Here is a 27,424-nt window from a genome sequence, read left to right as displayed (position 1 = left end):
CTCCGAGACATTGAAAACTAGACGCATACTCGTGCGCACAAACGATGTAAATATTGAACATAAATATTGAAACCCAAGCGCAAAAAAACACAGCGCGCGAAAGTAAAAGCGCCCCGCCGAGAGTACACACCGCCTCCACGCCGCCGCCGCCGCTGAAGAATGAAGAACAAGAGACCCGGAGCGCGGGCGCGAAAGAAAAGATAAGTTTTTCGAGTGTAAGCGATTCCCATGACGTCGTCCGAGTCTCGAAGGCGGCGAAGAGCCTCGTGCTCTCGGTGCTATAGCGTGGCGCAGGTCCGGGCGGCGGCGGCAACGGGCGTTACGGCGCGCGCGACGGTGTCGGCCCGGGACTCGGATTCAGTACGCCGACGACGCGCGCGCCGCAATCGTCGAACAAATCTCGTGTGCGTGAATGCTCTCTGCAGCGGGCAGACGAACGGCGAATATTTACGCGAACCGTGCACAACAAAACGCGACAAGGTTGAATTCATTTTAAATAAACACAGTGACGCGTGGGAACTACCACAACAATACCAACCTAAATAAAGTTAACAATCTTTATCACAAGAAACAAAGTGAAAAATGTGATGACTAAGTGTTTTAAGTTAATGAATTTTAAAAAAGGTGCCGCCCCTTTTAATATTTTTTATGAGAGAATTAAAAATATGGTTCGCTGAAAATAAGTCTACATGTTTAATAAAATCAAAATTTTATAGTCGCAGAAGCGGAAAATTAAATAAATTTTTTATTTGTTATTTGGTTGTGTGAACTCGGAGTTAACCTGGTGTAAATAAATCCCTTGTATATTTAACTGACGAAAACAGGTTTGAAAGAAGGATGATAATAAAATATAGATAAAATATCTATTAAACACGGCATAAAAAAAACGTAAACTTGGTTGGACATTTCGAGAATAGAAACACTGTGATTGTGACTTGGAAATTTTGTGAATATTTATGAACTAAACTTGGAAAAATTATAGTGGAATAGGAAAATCTTTTGCGACATTACAAGTAAGTAAAATTAGGTAATGATATAAAAATATATATAATTTAGAAAAGTTTTTTGTAACTTGTTCAGCACTTATAGCCTAAATTGAATAAAATTGTCGAAAAAATTTCAACGCTAAAAATAAAATTCGGAAACTTTTCCGATTGGTTTATTCCACTTTTTGAGTTTTTACGAAAAAAAGCTTTGAGGAAAGAAAGGAAAAAGCCGAATTAAAGTTGCACATCACTTTTACAACTTTTCTTTTTTCCGGATGCGGCAGAAAATGCCTTTCGAGTATTAGAAATAAAGAAATGACCGTAAAGTTTATAAAATTCCACGGCTAATACTAAAAAATTATATTTACTAAAAATAAAAATGAAATTTTTATTACGCAACAAAAGAATAATTAATTTTGGGACAATATTGCAGTACAAAAATTCATAATAAAGTTTTAATTAAACGAGTTTCACAGGGTAGCAATATAAAAAATAGTTGTGTTTTTAGCCAGCATACCATATTTGTTTTATTTTTATTTCTTTACTTTCAGTCGAGTTTTGTTGATTACAAAAAATTGAATAAAAAACAACTCGTACTTATTGATTGGCAAAGTTGTGAGTGAATTAGTTTCTCCAAGTTTCATAGTTTTATTAACAACTTTGTCAATATTTTCAATATTAAAAAAAGTTGATGATCGCAATAAACAAGTTTTTAGTTTCGGTAGAATTTTTGTATTAATCATTGACTTCAAACTTGTCGCTACCTATTCCGCGCATGCGCAGTATAATATTTGGTAAATTTTAGTTTAACGGTTGTAAAGTCTGGTCAAAATTACTTTCTATGATAAAACGGTTTTGAAATAAGCGAGCGAAACGAAGCGATAGATAGATTAAAAGAACGGCCTGAATATCGCTGCAAACAAAGCGTCGATGCGCCATAATGCGAAGATATTAGACGAAAAGGCGCTCGTATGGAAATCGGCCCCGACCGGTCGGGGATCGCAGATGCGCTTAATAGTTTCGCCCTTCTGGTCGAATCATCTCGCCTCGTGAGAAAACTCAGACTCCAGCTCAAACCCCAAACGTTGCAAGCGCAGCACGGAAAGTCGTTAAAGAAATTCATTTTGCAATATCCAGCGCAACCATTAATTTTTTAATATCTTAATAATCTTTAAGGTTTCTAACATCTTTGGAATAATAATATCCTAATGAGTAGATATTAACTTTGCTAAGCTGTAACTTATCATCGAGTCATTAAAAATTTAAATTTTATTTCTTCATTTTTTGATCGTAATTTATAATAAGTGGTAAGATTTATTGAAAATCCTGCCGAATCCCTGAAACGTCATCAATAAAATTGGAAAATTGGGAAAATTGGCTGAAAGAAAGGCGCTCATTTCACGAAACGAAATGAGCAATAATAAAACTTTATACATTCCGCGATTACCAGCCGGATCCAATTATTTGCATACCGATTTTCTTTGCTTTTTCGAGGACTGTGGCGGTAGCGTCGAAGGCAGCCGTCGCGAGCACTCGCTCGGATGCGATTCGATTTGTGCTGCCGCGACCGACGCCGCGCTTCTTTCGTTCCAACTTCGCATCCTTGATATTCGTATTCATAGCTTTAGCGCATTTCCTGCCAGCAAGGGGAAGCGATCCAAGGTTTGGAATTTCGTGTGTCTTCATTTCTATTTGTATTAATTCCAATACCTTAAAATTGGAGCTTTGGGTCTTATACGTGCGAATGTAGGGAAAGCGAGAAAGCTCTGTAAATCACTTTTGAATATGATTAATCATTTATAAGGAATTTGTATCGTCTTTTTATATATAAAAGTATAAAAAATGAGAAGCAAAAGTTGGAAAAACCAAAAATATCAAATTTTTTTATTAGGAACTCCATCCATTTACTAAGCGTATGCGCAAGCATTATAGGTATATAACCTTGCTTAAGCTTCCGCCCAGTGCAAAGTTTTATCGCATTACTTTGATAAATTATTTATTCTATTTTAATATTCATGAAATGAAATAAATCCAATTTGCTTACCATAAACATGACTGAAATATTTATTTATTTATTTATTTTATTCTGTCTACCCTTCTTAAAACAGCATAAATGATTAATCAATGATGCATAAATTAACTATTTACCGATACGTGTGTTTTGAAACTTGCTTTAACAACAATGCGGTTACCTGTGTAAATATTTCTTAACACATACGGAATTTCAAATTAACACGCAAATCACACGCTTATCAGCAATATTTACCAAAAGCCCACCTCAGTGTTATAAGTTGCAATGTAGCAGTGCAACGCTGCAGTCCCGTAGTAGATTAATAATGTATTAATTAGTATTTAAGCGGAATCAATTAATCACACGGACCATATGTGTACTTAGGGGGTGGACAGATTGAATGGGCCGGGCACTATATACCTATGAGATTGTGGATAGTGAAGGTATGATTTTATACTAGTTAGTCATGCATAAACTCACTAACTCACAAATAGGTTTAACTGGGTTGATGATTGGGTGTGAGTGTTGATCGCATGCACCAACGCAATTCTCCATTGACAAACAACCACCGGTGGTTAAGCCTAAAATTAACATGCGATGCATTTCCCACATTTCACAGATAATACAAGTTGCATGTTTGTAAATTGTAATTAATGTGAGAATCTAGATTTTCAAACAAAAAATTAAATTTTTACGAAAAGCAAAACACTGAAAATCGTGTTTCCGCGGAGTTTAACTGCATTTTCTGACATTAAACGCTGTTTTTCATCGGATTGCAAGCTCGGGTTTTTGTAATAATTTCACAATTTTCCATATAAATCACCCTGTAATAGTCTCCCAGCTAAGATTTACGCATTTCGAAATTGATTTAAGCACTCTGGGCGCTCATTTTTGGCCGGATTTTCGCGTAAAGTGGGAAAACTTTAAAAATGTTTCATCTCTCTAGCAGCACTAAAATTCGGTCGCGTCTGCCAGCCGCACATCGAGCTCAAGTGCAAACAAGTTGTGCACATTGTGCACGTTGATTCGCTCTTTTTTAATAACTGCGCGCGCGCCTCTTTTGTGGGAAAAGCGGCTGGATAATGTACGACTATTGAATATTTAGCAAAGTATGAAATTTATGATGCGCGCACTTTTGCGCGCCATGAGCAAAACGCCACCCGACGGGATCATCGTGCATGCGATGAGTTTGAGCCATGCGGGAAATAGGCAAGTAGGAAAACGCCATGTGGGTGGGTCGGAAAAGTTCATAGCACACTGGGTGGATTACCACTTCGTTGTAGCGTAACACGAGTGTTATGAGTAACAGGAGATGAGCGCTAAGCTTAAACGTCGGGATGAAATTTATTTTACTTCTCAAACGTTTGATCTAAAATGCCAAATGGGCACTTCTCGCAGTTCAACTTGTTTTATACTACATTTTAGTACATTCAAAACCAAATACCACGTATAAAGTATTAATAACATATATTATCTTTTCTTATAATTTCAGATTCAAATGCATTGTGACATTTACTCTTGATTTAGTTCTGCAACGAAAATCGATGTGCCGAATGTCATTGCAGAAATTTCGCAAAAGTTTCAGCTCTCGCCATAGTCATTCATCCGCAACTTTGGACGATTCCAACGAGGAGAATGATGACTGCGACCCGAAGTTTTATTAAATTACAGATAACATTAGATTGGCCCATACGTACTCGCGGTTTGATGCTATAAAGTGCTTTTCGTCTCGCTCCTTCACAACATATCAAATCGCCTTGGTACTAAGTCTATTCGCTTCTGTTACGAGGAGTAAGCAGAAGGGTAGTACGTATAGGACTACTGTTGTATGCGGGTTCTAAGCTCCAGCTCCAGATCTGATCTGATCAGAGAGTTCAGTTCGTCCTTCGCCTTGGTTGCTTTATGCAGCGCGTTTCGCATGAGCGCGTTCTCGTGCGACATGCACGGGAGAGGACAAAGGGTGTGAGGAGTAAAAACTCACTCCAACTCATACGAAACTTTAACCGGAAGTTTGTAAACTTCCTGTCTTTTCGGGTTTAATATTTTATTATTTTGAAAATTGTTGAATATTAATTTTATTGGATCAGTTTCATTTGTTTACTGACTATGATATAGACCTTTCGGAGTTTAACCACCCAAAACCCACTTTAGTTTATCCAGCCACGCTTCATTATGCTTTTCGTATCCTTTTCACGGCGTCCCTTTTCATATTCCAACTTGTTATTCGTTACGTTTGACGGCGTTTGCTGAGTAGTTAGGCCTCGCACATTACGACCACCCCTCTTCTCAAGCACAGGGTTAGAGAACCATCGGGCGGCCATGTTGGAGTCCTCCCAAATAACTAGACACTAGACCTTCGTATAACGCAACACATTATTAAACTCTTCAAATTCTCCGACTTGGACTTTGAGGATATGACTCTATGATATGGACGAGATCCAACAACCAACAACTAACCTCTGCTCCGTTGGTTGGTTGGCGTTGGTTGGATCTACTTTATATTATATTCTCAACGAGAGGCTTTGAGTCCACTTTGTCGGATTTCTCTTTGCCCGCTGACGCTTTGTTTGCACTCGTTTCCTTTTGGCAAATGTTGAAGCCTTCTGACGGTTGAGCCACAACTAAAGTTATGAAATGAAGCATTTTGAGTGCGAAGCTTTATAATCCTCGTGGTTTTCTGACCCGTGTGGAACATCCAATATGAGAGCGAATCTACTTTTGTAGACTTTTAGTTCAACTACGGGATCATCATTGAAGTGGACTTGACGCTTGTGTTTGATGGGCCTGAGTATGGGACCTGTGTGGTTAGAACAATTGCCGCGACCAAAGCAAACGAGTATTGTTGTAAAGTTTTCGTTGTAGACGGAGGGTTTGTTCTAGTTCCACTAGTTGGTGTTTGGTACTAAGAACCCGTTTAAAGATTTTCAGAACTACGAAGCAAAGAGAAAGCTAAACCACGTTCAATAGACGAGTTTAAATACCCAGCAAAGAGGAGTCGAGTTCTAAGACCACCAGAGCGGGTAAAGACCGGTGGCTTGTTGTTACACACTCTGTTGGGCTTCAACTACTCGCACTTGATGTTTTATTCAAAGATTTTCAATATTTGCACGCGTATTGCAAATATTGCAAATGCAAGCGAGCAAATTAACATTTTGATATTGGATTCTACTTCAACAATAGCAATAGTATTCTTTGTGCTTGTTGTTGAATGATAAATAATAATAGTTTCGTTGTACGATTATAATTCAAATTTGGTAGAGGGCAACGCACAAATATTGCTATTGTGTTCACAATTCAATCTTCATCAGCGCCGTCATGCGAAAGCAGAGCTAGGAAATTATTAAATTTCTATATCAGATAATTCAGAATACGAACTGGCAAAATTAATTATATTCTACACTAGTACAATTTATGCGTACATGCGTATGAAACTTACGGTTGATCAAAATTAGAAAATTAGAGGGGCGTTAAATTTGATTATTCTGTAAATACAACAGATCCGTTGATTTTGCTTTATTGGTAAATTAATTTTGTGTTTCGTTATAAAACAGTAACAGTAACAGTTTTGAAATATTTATAAAAAAATTAATTAAAACAATAATTTTGATTTCCATTTATTTATTCTGTGATTTAAATTTCTGGATAATTTTTGTTGGCGTATTTTGAAAAATACTTTTTAATAAAATCTACAAGGACAAAGTCTCGAGCTAAGCTAATATTTAAATAATGATAATTGCTCAAGAAGGCTTAATTCCGGTTGGTCAATGTTGCACGAAATCGTTATTACTGTTTGAGCGTATTGGTATGTTTGGTGCACATTGCACAATTTGCACGAACCGCTTTGCAATGCAAACACTTCCTGTGCGGTTCAGTTTCCTTATGTTTGCGTTCCACCCGGGTATTTTCTTGCATGACATCCTTTAGGCCTCACGTTGACATTCTAATTGTCACTACTTTAGTTTCTACCCGTGTGAAATATTTGTTTTTATCTGATTTAAAGTTTCATTTTGTTTCTAATTGGGCCAATTACGGACTGACATTACCAAAATTTGGATTTTCTCATGAATGACATTTTAGCGTTTGCACTTGAGTAGTGAAGTAGCGTTTCTCTAGCTTGCATTCTGCATTTATTAAACACGAAGTTGCTGCCAGCAGGAAAATGCCACGGCTGCAAAGAGCTGCGTATTGTTTGAACTTGTAACACAGGACGAGGTTATAGAGCCGGGGCGTGCCGAGGAGAGAAATTGCGACGAGGAAATTACTGCAAAATTCAGCATCTGCATAAAACGTATTTCTCGAATGACGTTGTAAATATACGCGCAAGGATTATACTCTGGCTTGCTGATTCCAGCAATATTAGCGTGCTTGCATTTTGCTTGTAATTATTTGGCAAACACAATTATTCCCAAATTGGACCTGCACAGGTAAAAAAGGCAAAGAAAAAAGTGTTAAAATTGATTTTTTATAGAGTAAAATAGTATTTTTCATACAAATATTTTAGAAGGTAGCGCATTGAAATGGTTCATTTTCGTGCAACATCCGTCCCCGATTCGGATGCAGATGATCCGGTCGTGTTGATTATGCCTTCTTTCCGCGTTCGTTTCTCATCGTCATCCTTTTTTACTCTTCGGGAACTCATCCCAACTGAAAAAAGAATATCAAATACAGACTAGAGAATACAATTCAGAATACACTCAACAATTCACATCGTTTTTAGTCTACCTTTCCTACTCTTCGTCTTTTTTGTATAAATGTCTGGAACTGTTCGGGCGGTTGGATTCTCCTCTGTTCTGTACACTTTGGTTTCGCCTAGTTTATTTTTTGTTCTCTCAATGTTGAAATGTGGACGTGGATCAGGATGTGAACGTTGGAGAACTTCCACTTTCCACGCACAACCCTCAAGGTTTACTTTTACTTTTACGTCTACGTTTTTTTTTCTGCGCTGGGCAGGAAAACGTTTTGCGTTCAGGGCTCGACTTCAGGTCGGATACGAGTCGGATTTGCAAAGCACCCTCGTTTGCCTCGTCCTTCGTCCTATCGTCCTATATGGGTACATATAAATGGCGCCTAAATGTGCGCAATTCGAAACCAGTTTCGATAGCTTAGACTCAAAACCCACACACGTTTTCTCCTTGGGGAGGAAGAGAAATTGGAGAGTAGGCCACCTTCTATACACTCACTACATTTTTAGCCACCTATTCTATTTTCTTTTTTTGAAGCAATAAAAATAGAACGCAGTTGAAAAAAGTGTTGCAAATGAAGCAGGAGCAAAAAAAACGAAACAATTTGGTATAACACTACACACGGAAGGGATCAAATGGTATCATTACCATTTAATTTCGATAAAATACAGTGTGTTCAAAAGCACTTGGAAACTTTTCTATTTTCCATTTTTATTCCATACTCTGCGGCCATTTGTTTCTATATCTATTCACCGTTACATGCTGCAGTTTGTGGAGTGTCTTTTATTTGTACTACTGTCGTGTGGTCGTTATCTTTTATTACTCTTATTATGCCATTTGTGTCGTTCGTGTCTCTATTAACCAGACAAGTTACAAATTCTTCGAAACTTGATTTTCTAAACAACTACTCGCCTACTTTTCAAAACGTAAAAAGAACTTGATTGATAAAACAAAAAAGTTCTGTATAAAAGTGAAAAATATTGTTTCTTTGAACGGAATAATATCAAAATGGACGACAGACACAGCCCACCATATGTCTTAATAGAAGAATGCATTCTATGCCAACCGGAATAGAGTTTCAAACGTGTCACGTTTCCAAACACGTTACTCAGCAGACAAGCAAACAACAATTTTTCATTTTCTCAATTTCATTCCATTTATATTATATGACACAGAATAGACAATCGATTTAAAGCGATACTATCTAAACACGCAGACAAATGATGATTAAATTGAATTCAGGCCAATTTCTGATTAAATAAATAATTCCAGGTACGGCTCTGTCTTTTCGGGGGAAAATTTTGTGTCGTTTACTGTGAACTTGGCACCACGGCAGTTGATCAAACTACAACTGTCAATTTTTTTTCTGCACGTGCACACGCGTGCCAATCACCCATCCGGGCAGGAAGCACGCAAGCACACAGCGATCCACGACCGAATCAAACAAATCGAGCGCGGCCCCCGAACGCGTCCAGATCGAAAAACGGAAAACGGAACAAATCGCACGTGCACGTACGTGCAATTGAATCAAACGCGTCGAGCGTATTGCATTAAAGCTACTTTTTCATGTAACACGCCCGAGTCAAACTTCTTATTTGGCGCAGTGTCGCGTGGAATTCTTTATAAATGAAATTTACTTTTTCCGAGAAAACTTCACATGATTTCGAGCAAAAACAGATTCTCTGGATCGAGGTGTAAGCTGTAGTAAAGCTTTCAATTTTGAGGGATTGATAACAATCGGATAAAGTTGATAAAAACTAATTCTCTTTTATTTGTTTCAGAAACTGTGGAAATCATGGACATCAGCGAAAAGAGACTTGTGGAACATTTTGGACTAATATTAAGATAGTGAACTGATTTTAAATGGATACAAGTGAGTAGTGTTATCCAGAAAAGATGCATTCCTTGGAAGGATTCGTCCTTCGAGCGCTTCTACTCGTCGTGTTTGCAACATCAGGTTAGTAAAATTTATAAAAAAAATGGTTGTTTGTAAAGTAGGTTTACGATCGAGATGTTTACGTGATAACGTCTTATTGGTGATATAAGTTTTGTTTGTTGCAATTGTTGTAACACTTCACTTGCACTTCACATTTTGTTTTACTGTTAAACATTCAACGAAAACTTAACCGCACGAGAAAATCTCCATTCGTTTGTATGCCGCTAGAGTGAGAGAGACGGAAGATCGGTCAACTCACTCGAACGCTATGCCTGCCTCCGCTCGTGTGGATTTCACGGAATGACTGGCAGCGCTCGAGATGAGAAGGGTCCGTCCCTCTCTCGTTATAACGAGAGGGGGGTATACCTGCTATCGGCCTCGAGAGGCCTCGTGACACAGTTTCTGAACATGTCACCCGACTAAAACGATTTTAAAGACGTTATCACGTCAAAAATTAATTTGTAAAAAAACTTAAAATTTAACCTGTTGCAAACTTTTATCACTTAAAAGTGTTAAAAATGTTTGTAGATTATGTTATTGGAAAAACGTGTAGACAAACTTCTTCACAAGTTGTTCGTGTTCATGGTTGTTTGCAAAACGTTGAAAATCAAACGCAGTAAAAAAGTTACGAGCATGATTAGATCTTTTAAAGCTCGCCGGGCGTATTAGCGTCGCACGTCTCCTGAATGAAACTGAAAACTCGACACCAGACGATGAAAACAGTTTGCGCAAACTTTGCGCGTCAACGTTTTTCCCTTTGCACTTTGCTTTTTTTCTGCATCTGGAACTGCATTCGCTCCTGATGGGCTCTAATTAGGAGGTGGTTTTCGTCGCCTCGGAGGTCGTCGTCGTTTTCTATTAATTTCTTTTCGGAGTTTTTAAAAAGCACTTAAGTCTTAGCGGAACTTTTCGATGGCGCGAAATTAAAGAAGAAGTCGTGAAAATCCTTTCGGTGGTGAAAATTACGGTTCGGGGAACACTTTGCGGGGCGTTTAAGAAAATCGTCGAATTGTTTGCAAGCTTCCACAACTTTCTTCATTTGTGCTGCTCGTTTTCGACACGTTTCCGCAATCGAATAAATTTCCACCAAACAAAAACATCAACTTTGCAAAGACCACATTGAAATTTATTTCTGTAATTGCATTTAAACGTAATACAATACGCACCACAACTAAATTCGTTAAATTACACTTAATTACACAATTCGAAAGTTTGAGTCGGGATATTTATACAATCGCAGCCCGTAAAAGTTAACGAGATACCGCTTAATTAGCAAATGTTATCACGTGGCGCACGATTGGAATATTCGGCGACTATTCTACGCTTGTGGTCTATTGTATCAACTGTACGAAAATCGTATCAACACACAATAAACAGCCCGTTTCAAAATACACAAAATAATTTTGTTTAATTGCCGCTTTAATACGTGTGAATGTGTGAACACACTGTATGACCAGATGTCGTCCGCATGTCCTCAGTTAGTTTGGTATCGTGCACACGCAAAATTAAATCCGTTTAATTAGGCCGAGGCCTAAACGCGTCGCTCGAAGCTATGCGTTTACATGTTGCAGATTAGACTTAATTAACCGATTTTCATACAAGTACAAGCAAACTACATCTATGTGCGGCCACTGCGGCATGTGTCATGTGGTCACTAACAAAATCTATGCCTAAAATTTCAATTAGGCGTAATTTTGTGGGAAAATAAAGAAAAAATAATTAAATTGCAGTTTTATGATTTTATCCGTTAAGAAATTTGTTTATTTGACTCTAATATTGTCAGTGAACTATAAAAACATTACGCGTTTGGATGAGTTTACATCGTACGTAACCCGTATCTTTTCAGACAGGTGCAACAAACGCAGCGAACGTGAAATCGTTCGTAAGTTTTCCAATTAATCGCGCGATGTGCGATCGCATTCTGCATTCGAGCATTCACGCTGTGCGCCGTAAAATGCACAACTTTACGACGAATAATTTGCTATACGTCACTCGGTTCATTGCTTGCAATGCAATCACTCGTTTCAACATCCTAAAAACAACAAAAAACATAATAAAATCTTTTATGACAATAAAATCGTTAAATTTGTTGTGTAAAAACTAAATTACCACTAGTAATCTATTAGTAAATTAAATATATTGTTTGTTTACAGGCGCCAGCTATGAATAGGTAGTTCTTATAAGTTCTAATGTCATTTTCTTTAGTCAGGGATAATGAAAATGTTAATCTAAACGTTAACTATAAGTTTTAGCAAATTTCGTAAGTTTGCAACCAAATTAGCGCGACGTGAAGCATCTTTATATCGTTTTATCGCCTGCAAACTAAGACTTGTATTGCATTCCATGGTTCTCAAGCATTTCGCGCTAATATGGCTGCTCGTTCGCGTTAAATAGTTAAATAAATTCTAATTACTCGACGGCAACCTAGCCGGGCATTTATTGTCGACTTAAATGTTTAAATTGCTCACGATAGAAACGCCAGACTAATTCTCGAGAAGAAAATAGAGTTTCAAGTTAAGTATAAGATAAAGATAAGAATGTGTGGGTGGATTTTAGATTTTCACAGAAGTGTTGTTGAATGCAATGCAATTAGGTGGATTTTAGTGCGTGGTGTGAAAATTTTGAGGCTGAATTTTCGGAATTGCCCCCTGCGCAACTCCACTCACGGTTTAGAGCAAATTATCGCCCGCCCCCAGCGCCGCGCGCGAACATAACGACGTCGTTTCTTATAAATTAATTAACCAGCCCTCCGACAACGCAGTACAGTGGAGCCAAATTTCTGCAATGGTAAAAGACTACCAGGCGACACCCACACACATTCGCACCCAGCATGTGTGGAAACGGCGGAGGCGGCAAAGGTATACGGGAACCTCTCCCGCATTACACCTAACGAGGCGTAATTGTAAAGGATTCAAACATTCAAAGTCGTTCTCACTTTGCGCGGGCTTAACATCATCCCGAGTTTCATCTTGCGCGCGCTTTGCGTTTACGTTGGCGCGGTGTTTATAATCCTCGCGGAGTCGCAAAGCCGTAAAGAGATTTGGGACATATGTTTATCTACATGAGACCTCCCCCACTGCTGCAGCAGAAAACCGCCGAGTGAAAACTGAAAACGACCACATCTAACGCGCACGGTAGCGCCGAAGACATAACCTCCAAAATGCATAAATCCACCATAGGCAACACGTGCGATTAACGTACAAACGATCGGGTGTACTATTTGCCAAACCGCAGCGTCGGAATAAACAGGAATAAACTCATAAAATATTTATTGCCTCATGTTCGCGACTTTACTGCAAGAAGCGAATAATCCGATGGAAAAGCTGGCAAATGCTATAAAATTCAGTGTATATGATTAGTTCGGAAAAGAAGTAGTTAAGTTTAAGATTATGTCATAGAACGCCATCTAAATATTAAGCTACGAATCTATAAATTTGAGTTATGATGATTGGGGTTGTGTCCGTTTCAATTCCGGAAAATACCAATTTATTCCGTCCCTGGGAAGCCGAAAACAATTCTGAATTTCAAATACTCATTCATTGCGTTGAGTTCTAGTTGTTTTGTAATATTCACTTGATAGGATGTGGCATTTCATCACTTGTTGGTCGCCTCGCCCGGTGCCGTTTGAAAGGAGCGGAAATTTGGGCATTCGAATAGCGCGTCGGCTCCGGGCCCTTGGGATTTACAATTCAGTGCCTAATTTACTTCCCTCTACCTGCTCACATGCCTGTAAACTAGACTCGTCAGGCAATATTACGGCATGGAACGTTTCATCAGAATTCGACAATTTGAGTAAATTTTTGGATACGTACCTCAACAAAATTAGGTTAATTATTGGTTGTTCGTATAATTACAAAACACACAGATTCAATTAGACCGAAAATCAACATGATATACTTCATCATTACAATTTTGGTTAATTTCATTCCAATAAGGTACAAATATAACCCTAAAAATATAAAATTTTTGTTTTCGTTTTTGATTAACAAAATTCTGCGCAGAGTTTGATTACTGCACAATATCGTAAGCTCGCGATTGTCATCGTAACAGAAAACAAATGAAATCGAATTCGGCGACGGATTTGTTGAATTTGCGCATGTTTCGTGTTGTTTACAAAATGGTGGTCAGCGGTATGCACACAACCACACATACACCGTACACGTCACTCGTCACTTGTTAGCTGCGCAGCGTGGCGTCGTCGTGTCGCTTTTATTTGACAAGGATTTAGCATGCGAAAGATACGCATTCTAATTATGCGCTTTCCCTTTTTCCTATTTTCCCCGGTTTTTTTTCTTCTCTGTATGTGTTTGCTTTCGCGCGTGAAAAGAGGCGTCGGCAAATGGCGGATGATTTGTATGCGCGAATCGTCGTCGGATATCGGGTCGGATATGCAAATACGTGCGCACAAATTATGTTTGTTTTCCTTCGGTTCGGATTCACGCATTTATGTTACATTGGTACAATTTCCGAATTTTGGGCTTTTCCAATTTTTGATTATGTTATTTACGAGCGTCAGTAACAAGAAAAACCAATAGTATTAAAAAAATCACACAAAGCTTAATAAGTTGGAGAAACATTGAATTTAACTACCTACGAGTATGTCTAGCCGTGTTTCAGACATTTTGTTTGTCTGTAGCTATTTAAAGATTGCTTTCTTTTGTATGCTCAATGGAAAACCTTTTATGTTGTTTACCAAAGCTGTCCGAAATGCGCACCGCGCGGATTATTTATCGTTGCGATTGTCGCGATTGTCACGATTGTCAAGTGAATGAATGTATGGCCGACACAAAGCAGATTTCGTTTATTAACTTGGCAGTATGCCCAGGTAATCACAAAATTTACTAAATAATCAACTATCTGCAATAAGATGGCGCCACTTGAATTTTATAAATTTCTAGGTTAAATCACTTGTAAATAATAAACAGTTGTAACAATTAATAACAACTTTTGTGAATTTATTGTCCAAACAACCATTTGCACGACAACCAGCAGTTAATGGCCATAATGTCATCGCAACGACGCAACTTCATTCATCCATTTCGGCAAACGGTCGCATATATATATTCTCCCCATATATTCCTAAAACATGAAAACACATTAATGCATGTTTTAACATATTGAAGAAACTTATTCGCTGCTCGAATGTGACGTGCGCTTATATTTGCACCCGGAGCTCGCGCGCACGCATTGTTATGTGACGGGGTGGCGCGCGCGGCAGTCGTTAATGTCAAAGTCGATGGCGGTTGAATGGATTGCGTTGCGCTCTACATGCTCACGAACAATCACACCAACAAACGGCCACATACGCAATCGTTCACTTACATTTACAAACAAAGTGGTGGGGAAGATGATTATGTATGCTAGTGCAATGTGCAACGGATGTAGGGAAAATTATCATCGCGTGCAGGAGAGCGAAGGAAGGATGAGATATGAGTCGACTTGCAAGGAACGACAGCGCCAACTACAACTTCGTCTGCGCGACGTCGGCAAACATTAGCAAACAATTCGCAGCGCGACGCAAACTAAGCAAGGCAAACATAACACCATATAACACAAACACATTTGATAGTAAATGCACCGAATATCACTATTTAGGTGAACTTATTTTCAATACAAAATATATGTGCATAAAGTCTGAAAAGTAGCCAATAAATATATTTCAACTGTTTTACAATAGATGGCGCTTGTTTTATGTCATTAAAAAGCTAAGATATTTATGTAGTTGGATCGTAAATGAGCAAATATTACAATATAGGTTAAAATTATTACCAAAACTAGGCATCTGTGCATAAAATCTGAAAAATTGACAAAAATATATTTAAAATATTCTTATAGATAAAAAATTCTATAGATGGCGCTACTTGTGTAGCATTTAAAGCATTTAAAAAGTAAAATATTTATCTAGGACATAGCAATAAATAAATATTCTACGACTTATTGTAGGTTTTTCCCTGGGTCTTGGGAGAAATATATCAAAATATTGCCATCGAAAATTCTGCAAGCGTGGCAACAAACTTTGCGCCATGTTTCATCGTCGCGCACGAATTCGCGAAATTTTCAATCCTGAAACGTTTGGCAGCGTGCCACAAACGCCAACCAAGCCAGCGACCACGTCGACTTCCCACCGAACAGAAATCCTATTCGTATTTTCCGCCAAAGTCCAAAATCCAAATTGTTCCGAATGCCCGAACGCTCGAAATGTTCGCGCTCCTCGAATAGTATTTTCCAGGACTCTAGGACTCATCGACACGGACGAGACGCATGTTCGATTTTCACTATTACTATTAGTGCTGCGGGTTCGAAATTGGTCGAGTTGTGGAAATACGCCGAACGTGCTTGCAATTTCACATGGAATTAAAGCCAAAACTAAGGATTTAATGATGAGTCAGTCGAAGTGTACGCATTTTAATTTTCTTGTTATGCTTGTTTAAAGTTTCATTAACATTAAGTTATAACTTTTGCTAATTTCTTTTGTTTCTTTATGAAACTCTCCTCTGCTAACGAAAAGGTTAATGTAATTAATCGAAGAATTTTGAACACAAGTACAAAATCCTTCTTGAAGTTTGCCGAATTTCTTTGGTAACAAAACTTTTTTTGCTCCTCTCGCGAGACGGAAAGAGATCTGTATTGAATTCGAGACGGAAAAGTTTACACCATTTGCATAATTTGAATAACTAATTAAGTAATAGGCTTTGATGCAAGATAAAAATTTGCGCTCGTGCAAATGAAAGTGATGCGCAGACAGAATTTTACGCTGCAAAACACGAAATCATTAAAATCAGCTTTATGTCTTCAGATATTTTTACACGTATACTAGTTATAGGTTAGGTATTGGGTATGCTGTAGGTAGATATTGATGGTTATCGAACGGAACGAGTTTCCAAAGCCATAATAAAGGGATCAAAGAGATAATGAATGCGCACAGCTATCTATGTCGAGCAGATCGATCCACATTGCAATCATACCCTGGGCATGTGAACACAACTTTTATTTTTAGATCTATAATGTTTTCAAAGTAGGTAAATAAAGAAGAAATTTCAAACGGAATTTAATTCTATTTAAATGATTTAAATCCTATTGGAGAGTTTAAAAGAAATTAAATAACTTTACATCGAACTGTAATCAGTTTTAAAATCATTGATACTTGAACCAGTTAGTGGAGTTAGTTTATATGGAATTTGTTGGTTTATATGGATTGCTATAATTCAATATTACATTTTCCGAAAATTGAATTTGAGGTTAACTCACAATAAATGTGCTTGATTGTATACCAAAATAATACAACAAAACCCTTGGTGTTCAATGAGTGTAACAACAATTTCTAGTGCCCTTTTATGCATTAATACCCATTGAAAATAGCGAAATATTTCAAAATTATTTTTACGCATTTTATGTTTACAAAGTTTTTCTGATTTTATCTCTGTCGCCATGTGTGGCCCAATAACTAGCTGTTATATTATAACAACACAACAAAGATTTGATGCTGCAATAAATGGCGCTTCATCCATCCGCGTTCAGCGTGTTCATCCAATCCCCAACACAATGTTATTATCCACGGTTGCTATAACGCAGGTGGTGCATACATTTCAAAAACGAAATTCAAAAATCAACGATGCAAAATGTGTTATTGAAATAAATTGTGCGCCGACTTGGAAAATTGCACAACTTGTGACCTCGTTCCTAGCAACATTGAAATAAAAAGCAAGCAAAAACTTTGTCAAACTTTTATTTTTGCAGTGCGTGTGCAAGCACACCGAGGATAAATGATTATCCAGTTGAGGACACGCTGAAACGTGATCCATAAAGGACGATTAGAAACGGCCTTTGTTCTCTTCCTCTGAGGCTTCCTCTGCGGTTTGAAAAATTATCCACCATTTTCTCATACGTGCGTATGTCAGCCGCTCACTGTTGACTGTTGTATGACCGGCTGTCGGGCGGAAAATTAATGATCGCGTGACATGACGCGTGCTCAACGCCAAAATAAATACCACAACGCGGGACATAATTTTTCGTTAATTTTCTTGTGTTTTATTAGGGTCACGCCATGCACGCCAGTAATATTTATGTGGGCATAAATAAACAGGGACTAGCATAACCTAAAAAAGGTCGAACCTGACCTTTGAGCTTTTGCGCGTTTAAATTCAAATAAAATTAAGAACAAATTGGTCGCTGGTCGCAGCGAATTATGCGTATACGCGTTTCGGGGACTATGTTGCGTCTGTGGTGAGCAAAGAGACTGCGAAAATGATGAACGGCTTGTGGGTAGGGATTTGAAAGGAATTTAACCCTCTCTCGCACACGCAAGGAGAGCTTGGAGACATTTACATAATGTAATAATAATTAATTAGAGCATGCGGGGTGTGCGTTGTGCGCAGAGGGAGGCGCGTGTTCTTGCTCCGCAGGAAGCTGCTTAAGAAAATGCCAGTTAAAACCACGGAAGACATTTACACTGCTGTTAAAACAAAATAAATTAAATTTATTAACTCGGAAATTTCGGGGTTAGATTCCTTTCTGGTTTGGAAAATTAAACAATATTAAAAATCCACTCCCAGGTCGAGCAATTCACGCGCTTATTAAAAATTGTGCTTAAAATTAACTTTGCTGTTTCTGGTTCTGTTGAACGGTAAACAAAATAAAAATGCAAACCGCATACCTCGCGGGACAGCGAGCGAACGCGGAATTAAAAAAGTCGGCGTGCGGTTAATTGCGGTTTATTGGCGCTAATTGAATGAACGCTAGCGCCGAGCGTCCGCGGTCTTCTCGCCGCGCTTTGCTGCGCCATTTTCTGCATCGAGGGAGGGTAATTATTTAAACAAATTGCGTATCCACTCGCGGTTTGCTACTTTCCATCCGCAAATTCCACCAATTTACAACATTTCAATTTTTATTTGCGTTCAAATTGAATTTTATACCCAACAACTAGTGATTCAAGTGGTAGGCAACCAAATTTACATTTTGACATTTTCTGTGTATTTGTGTGTGCATCGCACGTCTAATGACTAAATTTCCCAGTGCATTCGTGCGTGCACTTGGACGACAAAGCACCGGAGGTAACTGTGCAGCACTGTGCTGCCATTACAGTGTTGCCCTTGGTGCAGAATAGCCGTGTAACTTATGTTAATATCACCGGTGTCCCACTGTTTTCATGCTGCGAGAGTGTGGAAAATGTCTGGGCCTGCAACGTTGGCTAACGTGAAGTTTCCAAGTTTACTATAACGGAGTTGAGCGTGACCATGTTTGAACAGATAGTTGTTGGTTGTAGCAGAGTTGTGGAGTGATTGTTTATTTTGTGTAATTATCGCCACAACTTTGTGTTTACTCGCCAAACTCACCAAAGAATACCTTAGTAGACTACAGGCGAATATCTTAGTTTTAGATTTAATTTTATGAGATGAATATTAACCTCAAAATTGATATAAATCAGTCATAATGCTCCATTGTGCTTCATATGTGATGATGTAAATGTAAGCGCTGCAAGATTCCAGCCTGATGTAGTTACGAAATGCGTCCATGAAGCCGAGCTAATTCTAATTCTAATGGAGGTGCCCCCATTTAGTTGAATCAAATCTAATAAAGTTCTATACAATTCCAGTCCCGTTCGACACTATTGGGGTTTTGCCCTCACAGCTTGTGTGTGCTTGGTGCAAATCCCAGCAAGTTTTGTTGTGTTACGTTGTATGTTGCCTCTCGTAGTTTCTCATCCCAGTCCATTTGAATGCAGTGTTCACTCGCCACGCACTCTACGCTATACACCCAGCAGACAACTGAGTTTGGTGCATGTGCAACCACGTGTATGATAGAGGGCCAGCTCTCAAATTCTCATTGAACTCTGGCCGAGAGCAGAGCTGGTGCTGATCACGTTTTGGGAACTGGTGTGGACGAGATGACTTAATGCGATTTGATGATGGAAAATGTACGGCTAATGTGGACTGACTATCCCCATGCCAAAACAAAATTTTTGAAAAAGTAAGGTTATAACTTCATTTTCATCGCGTGGGCTATTATCTTTTATGTGTGCCGTCTGACACTTTGTTATGATTATCTTTTTAAATTACATTTTCTTAAGTATAAGTGTATAAATATTAAAGCTCTCAACTTTATGATCCATCCACGCACTAACTTGGGTTTATGGAGGTTCACACTTTGAGGTTATGAACACATTTTTCATCGCACTGGCGCACGCAATCCGCACATCATCTCTTCCTGTTAATGCTGCCAGCGGGTAAAAAGTCTGCGAGTCCTGCTTAACCATTCGGCTCTTTTGACGTTGGCACTCGTTCGGCAACGTTTACATACCGCTTTCCGCCTCTGCGACAAGCGCACCACACAAAAAAATGTGTGGAATATAAAATTCATTAAAACGAAGCGACGTAGGCCGGGGTTTGTTGGCGATGTCAGTCGACATAAAAAATAAAAATTACACGCGATTTTATTACGTGCGTGTTTGAGGGTCGAGGGGGTTGGCACACGCGTTAAACACATTTTCATTTCGTTTACGATGTGAGAATGCGAGTCGCGAGCGGAAAAAAATTACGAAAAACGTAAAATGTGCGTTTACGCATTTTGTAGGGTCGCCAGCCATGAATATGATCACAGGGCGCTTCATTTGGCGGTTTTTTGCGGGGCCGTTTCGAGTTAAGCGCATTTTAAAGTAGTTAAAATGTGGCGAATAAAGCAAAAAATTAAACGGCAAAGGACAGCTACACAGGCAAAAAACGATGAAAAGAAAAAAGCTTTAAGCTATAATCTCTTGTAAGTACTCTTTACTGGGACATATTTTTTACGGGGTGGTAAGCTTTGTCACCCTTTCCTGACTCTGATTACAATTTTATTACCATATACAGTAATAAAAAGTTTACTTTGTGATTTGTTATCACAAAAATTTATTTCAGGTTAATTTAAAAATCACTTCTTGCAAAGTAAACATTTTTGACGATAAAAAATGATTGCTGAGTAGTTTTCAAAGCTCATATTTCCTGTAATTTAATATATCTTTGAGCAAAGTAACAAAAAATAACAAAAAATGCTCATTAGATTCAACTTGTCAGAGTTTGGCATTTATCAGATGACAGTTGACATTAAAAAACGCAACATGTGACATTCAGAAATTCCAATATCAATTTTCATTTGAAATACCGAAATATTTCACAGTCTGAAAGCTAATACCCGAAATTCTGACATTAGAATCATGAATATACATTAGTACCAACCAAACAGGATTGTATTAGGAATTTTCATATAACCAAATACAAAAATTCACAAAATATTAATATTAAACGCAATACATTGTTTTTACTGTCAGAATAAACGTTTATTTGCGTAATAAAAAATTAATACGTTCCTGCATCATTGAAAATAATCTCATATCCTCTGTCTTTGGTCGCGCGTGTCTCATTGTACGTCATACATTATGTGTCCCCGTGTCGCATTGTTTGCGACGTCCTACGACGTTTATAACGCTAAGCGCCACTCTGAGGGGATGTTTCGTGCGGCGGGGGAGGGCGCGCTTGTCACACAATGCGAATCCGAGCCTCATGTAAATTATCTCTCTCCGCGATTTTGTGTAAATATAATATGCGCCTAATATATGTGCGACATAATCCCGATATTCATTTCGAATGCGTGCTCGAGTGTTTCCACTTACATTCGGTGGATAAGGAGTGCGTGAGCGTGCGATGGTAGATACAACCCTCACGTAGCGTCCAACTGTGCGCATATTAAACGAAACACGCACCCATGTCATGTTTTTTTGCGCTCGGTATAAATTATTAAATAAATTTTGGTGCTGCGAAGGATTTCAGCATGCGGATTTCTATAAGCTTCCTGGAGGGTGGACATTGTTCTGTTAATTATACTATGATTAGGACAAACTGTCATAAAACTATACTTTTAGAACCTAATATTTGCGGATGCTGTTAGTAGGTTTGTTTGTTTTATTTTAAAGTAATGAGAAATGGTAATAATGTACTTTAACGCCACCTAGTTTTGAATTATTCAACAACAACTATAACTACATCTCTATACAAACTTACAATCTTTATTTTACCCCTGCATGAGATATTTTGACAGCAAAAAATAGTCTATTTGCTTTTTCTTGGTCAAATTTCCTTTTGTACCAAAATTTATAAAAATTGGTTAAGAGATTTTTTCGTTATCGCGTTACATATAAACACACCAAATGAAAATGCTAGTTTGCTTATTCACTTTGAGGCGGAAAGCAATTTAAAAAAATAATTTATAAATTTGTCTAGCTTTTCCTTTCTTGTAAATATCATACCTGTTCTATAAGTATATAAAATAACACACTGTATATCAGGAAGTTGTCCATCATCTAAAATCGTAAAAATACAAAAGTTTTATTCTCCCACTCAAGATTTTTGATATCATTTTCTGGAGTTGTGGTTCTAGAGCCCTAGATTCCGTCTGTTTTTCTTTCAGTGCGGTTGGTGATGGCTAGATTTTAGATTGCAACATTGCGAGAGCAATCGTAGGCGGGCGTGTGCACAAGGTGGATTTTTTACGACCTGCGGGCGTTTATTACCCAATAAGCGTAACCGTGCAGCGGCCAGGGGCGCAAAAACGCGCAGGGTGTAAACGACATCGATAAGTTTATGTAAGGGTTGCGCTTGACGAGTTTGACGGCGCCATGTCTAATACATGACCTCAAAACCCAGCAGAATCAGAAAAAAAAACCGACAGCCGCAAAATGAAAGTGAGGTTATTGATGAAAAAATTTACGGTTAGATTTGATTAGGATCTTCGGGTAAAAAAAAGTTTGTTTGGGATATTCAATATTAGGTTGGCATAAATTTTATATTATACCAAAAATTTTCTTTTTTAAAAATAAAATTTTAAAGTTTTGTTAGAATTATAGCATCGAGTTGAATTTTAACTGTTGTAATACCTAAAATGACTTTATATCTCTACACGAGCAAGACATCAGCCGTTTTTGTTCGGCGGCTAAGAAACGAAAAGCTAGAAACCCTTTCGTGAAGTAATGTTTCGGAAAAAGCGAGCGTCTTAAACATCCCCCGCGTGGGTAAAACGGGCGCAAAGGTAATCGCACAGCCGTGGAGCACCTTAATAGTATCGAAAGCAGTAAATTTACCTAAAGAGAAATTTATGTCCGCGCCCGCGCTATTCGGCATCCGCGCCGCCGGAAGTGCTCTCCACGAACCGCGAGGCGACGCATACCCGGAAGCCATGAGCGAAACAGACGCTCTGCCTTTTTTATTATTTCGCTTTTATTTCGTTTTGTCATTTGAGATATAAAAGGATCGAACGTTAGAGTCGCGTAACGCCAACCAGTTAACTTTGCTTTAGTGATTTTTGATGTTTTTCGATTTAGTTTGATGCGGAATAACGGTAGAGATATAAATTTTATCAATAGTGGAAACTTGCGCAAAATATTAAATATTTTATGTGGCAAATTTGGCCAAAATTATTATGTGCAATAACTTAATATTACCGAATTAAATATATAATTTTAACATAACGGAAAAAATAAAAATGTTACACATTTTTTTTCTTTTTACCTTTTTGTCACTTTGTGAATTTAATTACCGTTTAATCGAATAAGAGTGTCATATAAGATTTTACGAGCTGAACAACTCACCGACAGACTTTGGCACCTTGTCCTCACAAAAAGAAACAAAAACAAAGCACAAAACAGACGAAATTGCGAATAAAAAATAATAAAAAGCGTATAAAACATTGAAGTAGACCGAAATAAGTGGAACACTTTCCAGAAGAAAGTTAATGGACTCTTAGCGTGGCGTAAAAAATGAAAAACGATATAACTAATTGTCTCAACGGCGAAAAAACTGAAATACCAAATGCTTCTAAATTGGTCAATAAGTTTGCTAAAAGCAAGGATTGCGAAAAAAACAACACCAGCATAAAATACGACTCATAGTAAGACCCAAGACTAAATACTCCTCTAAGAGTAGGTATTTGCGAGCAAAACCTGTGTGAGAGTACTTTCAGTCATTTTATGAAGTAGGAGTTAGTCGGCGCGAGGATGGGGGCGGCTAGCGATGGGCGAATGAGGTTTTTAACGAAATTACATTCAGCGTCCCGCCGCCAGCCTATCGCGCTCGGAGCGCCGTCGAGTTAATGATGATTATGATGACAATCAAAACTTCGTAAATTTCGACAAATTGCCCAATAAATCCGGTACGTGCGTTGCGTTTTCGCACGCGTTTCCATCCCCATCTCACTTGTTTCTATCCACTGCCAACCTTTAACATTCGTTTTCTGTGCGCGCGCGCTCATTGCGTAGGTTCGGCTTTCATTACATGAAAAACCGAGCTGGGCCAACAACAGAAAATGTATGGGGGTTGATTAAAGTGTTTCGTGGCCATAGCTTCCTAAAAAAACGCATAAAACAAACAAAAAATTGTGTGCGATTGGACGTAACGAACTTTTTTTTTTTTACGTCAAAAAATCTGAATGTTATGCAATATTCAGTAAAATGTTGGCTGTTTGTCATTTTCGCATAAAAATCCTGTTTAAACGCAATTCAATTCTGCTTGTTTGTTATTTTCATAAACCGAAACGCCAAAACTGCACAAACAAAGCCATTACGCAAATCCATAATGCTTAATTGCTTAATATTTACGTTGGATATCAAAATCAAACGCGCAATTATTTATTCCGGCGTTTGTAATTGTCTAAACTCAAAAACACAGAAATTCCACCTGAGAATTCTCTCGTGTTTTGCTGACGCTGGTGGAATTCTTTGTTTTTGAGGGAGCGCGTGCCTTTATCATGCCATTAATATTCTTTATCTTTTGCCGAGTACCTTCCACGTTTCGCCGACATTACACATTTATAATATCGTCGCAGATAAATATTTAACAATATGCACGAACTGGTGCTGAGCGTCTTCAAACGTCCGTTTCCTTCGTTTTGGGCAATTATTTTCTATGGTGATGTGATGAGCAACGTAAATAAAGTTTATTTTGTCAAAACAGAGCAACAAAAGCGCCGGCAGTTTTATACAAAGTGTATATAAATATTACAACATTGTTGAAACGCACATTTGAAATGAAGTAATTCCACGCACTGTATGCAAATGTATTCTGATTTTAATGAATGTGAATATTATTGCGAGACGCAAAATTTATTACGCTAAACAAACATCGTGCTCATCTCATAATTATTATTTCAACATGATGAGAGGGAAGCGCAGAAGGGCGATGATGAGCGAGACCCCCGGAGGAAAGGCGACAATAAAACAAAGAAAATATGAACGCGCAAAGACACGAAGACACATGAAAACGCGATGAGGACAATCGACTCACTCGAAGTACGCCCCGAATTCGTGGATATTATGTCTTAATTATCACGCTCTGCCGCGCGTTCCCAGTGTGGGCACAGCTGCTGGCGAATGTTATCGCTCGCAGTTACAGTCGGGCGAGTGTATTTTGTGCAATATCTTAAAGTTAATGTTGTTCCTCTATCGCGACGCGTTGAGTTTTGAAAATTTCGTTTTATTTGCGCCCGTTTTGCAGTCAACGTGCCTTCGTTTGCTCTGATCGTGTCAATTAGGTTTTATAACGTCTTTTGTTAGATGCAAATAAGTAGTTAAATTTATGTTTTGCGAGGAATGTACTTGAAATTTTAAATAACTTTTTGTGCTTCAAAAAATATACAATCCAGTTGTTTATTTTAATTTATAGCACAATGTTTAATATTTCTTTAGATATTTTGCCAGGTTATGACAACATTTTGAAAGTGTTTTGTTGAAATTTTGACGTTTTGTTGAGAATTTGTTGAAATATTAAGTAAAAAGAAAAAAATTGTTTTTTTTTAAGAAAATTTTAAAGCCTTTTGAATTTACAGTTGGCTTTTCTTTTAAAAGTTTATTTTTTTGTTACTAATACTTCTTTGAATGTAGTAAATTTTATTATAGATTAGAAATAGTTATAACCGTCAACAAATGGCATTTCAATCAATATTTGATTGTAGTCTACCACAATTACCTCCTAAATGCTTCCTCAAACCGCAATTCAGATATTTTACATCGTTTGCTGGCTGTGACGTAACACTAAGTAAGCGGGCATCGATGTCGTGCACCATTATCGTTCGCCCCCATTAGCGGTTCGTCCGGAGACGGCGGAGGCGGCATCCGTTGGGATAGATGCGTACACAGTGGAGAACGACATTGGCATTGTCGCTGCAATTGTCGCGGCGCGTTCTTGCACTCACGCGTTGCACGTAATGGCGTTGTGCGCCCAGCACGTCGGCGTGCCCTCAATCGAGACCGCCGACAATCCTTCCTAATGACTTGAAAGCATTTTACGATTCACGTTTAACGTATATTTATTCACCGCAAAACCCTATTCAATGTAATTACAATGAAAAAACTACTTTTATGATGTTATAGTTTACGGTTGGGTTAATGAATAGCTTTAATGCAGGCAACCAATTGAACAAATTGCGTTGTAAAACCACAGCGAGCCAGCCAGACGTATGCAAATTGTAAACAAACAAGTTTTATGTGTTTAGGTCGGCTTGGAAAGGAATGTTATTGAATGTAAAATTATAATATGCTCGTAAAACGCAAAAAAAAAACACATCGGGACCACCGAACAGGAGGGTTGTAAAATTGTAAAAATTTGCGGACTGTTAAATCGTGGTGTCTGGATGAGATTCAAAGCTGACTGGAATAAATAAATTCAAGCTCAAGGCTGAGACGTGCCATCATGTCGACAACAACCGCAAAATTTAAATATTTAATGTACCATGTGTCCAGACAAATGAAAAAATAACACTTTTAACTAAAGCTTCTGCATTTCAACTGTTCCAGCGCAATATTCTTTATGCTTTTCTTATTTTGTGACTTTTACGACCGTTACTCTTGAATCCACACCATCAGAATACAAAATCATCTTCTCGTGGGTCCACTTCTTTTCTTCGTGTGTATATTTTTTTTGTGCTGCGTTTCTCCAGGGTTTGTACGTGGTCCCCAACCGCCGGAGGGTGTTCGAGCGAAACTACTAAACGATACACAGCTACGAGCAGTAGTAAAGAACTAAAGAGGATGTCTGCTTGATGGCAGGGAGGCGGCTGGTCGAGCTAGGCTGCGAGTGCATTATTCACGCGGCGGCGTGAAGTCGTTCGGAAGTCGAGTGGTTTCTTTGTGTTTGCGCAGACCGGCCGCTTCCGCAACCGCATGAAAGTATGATAAAGGGCGATAAGGATGATAAATCAAGTATTTATTGCCCTCACTGACCGGGTAAACATATTGTACATCTTTGACTTACTGATCTTTTCCCTGTAAACTATCGTATCGCATAAATTTTTGCTTTTGCTTCATAAATTCAAGGTCACGTGTGTTATTTAAGTAAATATACATTCCATGAGCCCAATGAAGCAATTCCAAGTCACGTCGATGAGTGACCCGTTTGAACAAACGAACGTCTACTTCACTTCAACCCTCTTGGTGGAGTATAGGCTGCACAGTGGGCAATGGGCAAGACTTGAAGTCTATGAAATGCCCGGCGGGTCAGGCGCAATAATAAATGTAGCATTTTTGCGCCCTCCGTTGATCAGTTCCATCAGCGTAGCAATTCCACGAATGCCTCCCGGGTGGCCAAAATCCCAACTAGTCCTTGCAGCACAAGCACTACTAGAACCTTTCCGATGCTTGGGACGCAATGGACGAGTCTGAAGAGTTGAGGAGTCAATTTGCACTATGGACCTTGGTAGTGGGGATTTCTTCGGGCGATAAACCAGGAACGAAGCAATGAACTCATCGATAGACTTCAAGATGTTGCTTTGAAGGTTTCAAGACCCGTTGCCA

At 38.5% G+C, this 27,424-nt stretch overlaps 1 protein-coding gene across 2 annotated transcripts in view; it reads left to right on the top strand.

Annotated features, from left to right (window-relative positions):
- Window positions 1–326: 326 nt before the first annotated feature.
- Window positions 327–27,424, top strand: part of LOC135798949 (zwei Ig domain protein zig-8-like) — a 78,061-nt gene continuing 50,963 nt past the window's right edge. Inside the window, exons 1-2 of one of the 2 annotated variants that reach the window (XM_065311946.1) lie at window positions 327–1,013; window positions 9,461–9,636. In XM_065311946.1, the coding sequence (XP_065168018.1) occupies window positions 9,576–9,636 (61 nt within the window). In that variant the 5' untranslated portion in view covers window positions 327–1,013; window positions 9,461–9,575. The remainder of the gene's footprint in view (window positions 1,014–9,460; window positions 9,637–27,424) is intronic. The other variant, XM_065311947.1, reaches the window with a different exon arrangement.

The sequence above is a fragment of the Atheta coriaria genome, unplaced genomic scaffold (assembly GCF_025399875.1).
Source record: "Atheta coriaria isolate IRGN ID8LTWV9N9 unplaced genomic scaffold, Caltech_Dcor_3.1 hic_scaffold_9_pilon, whole genome shotgun sequence".
NCBI classification, from domain to species: Eukaryota; Metazoa; Arthropoda; class Insecta; order Coleoptera; family Staphylinidae; genus Dalotia; species Dalotia coriaria.
Note: the sequence above shows the minus strand (reverse complement) of the source record. Positions and strands in the feature narration are given on the sequence as shown.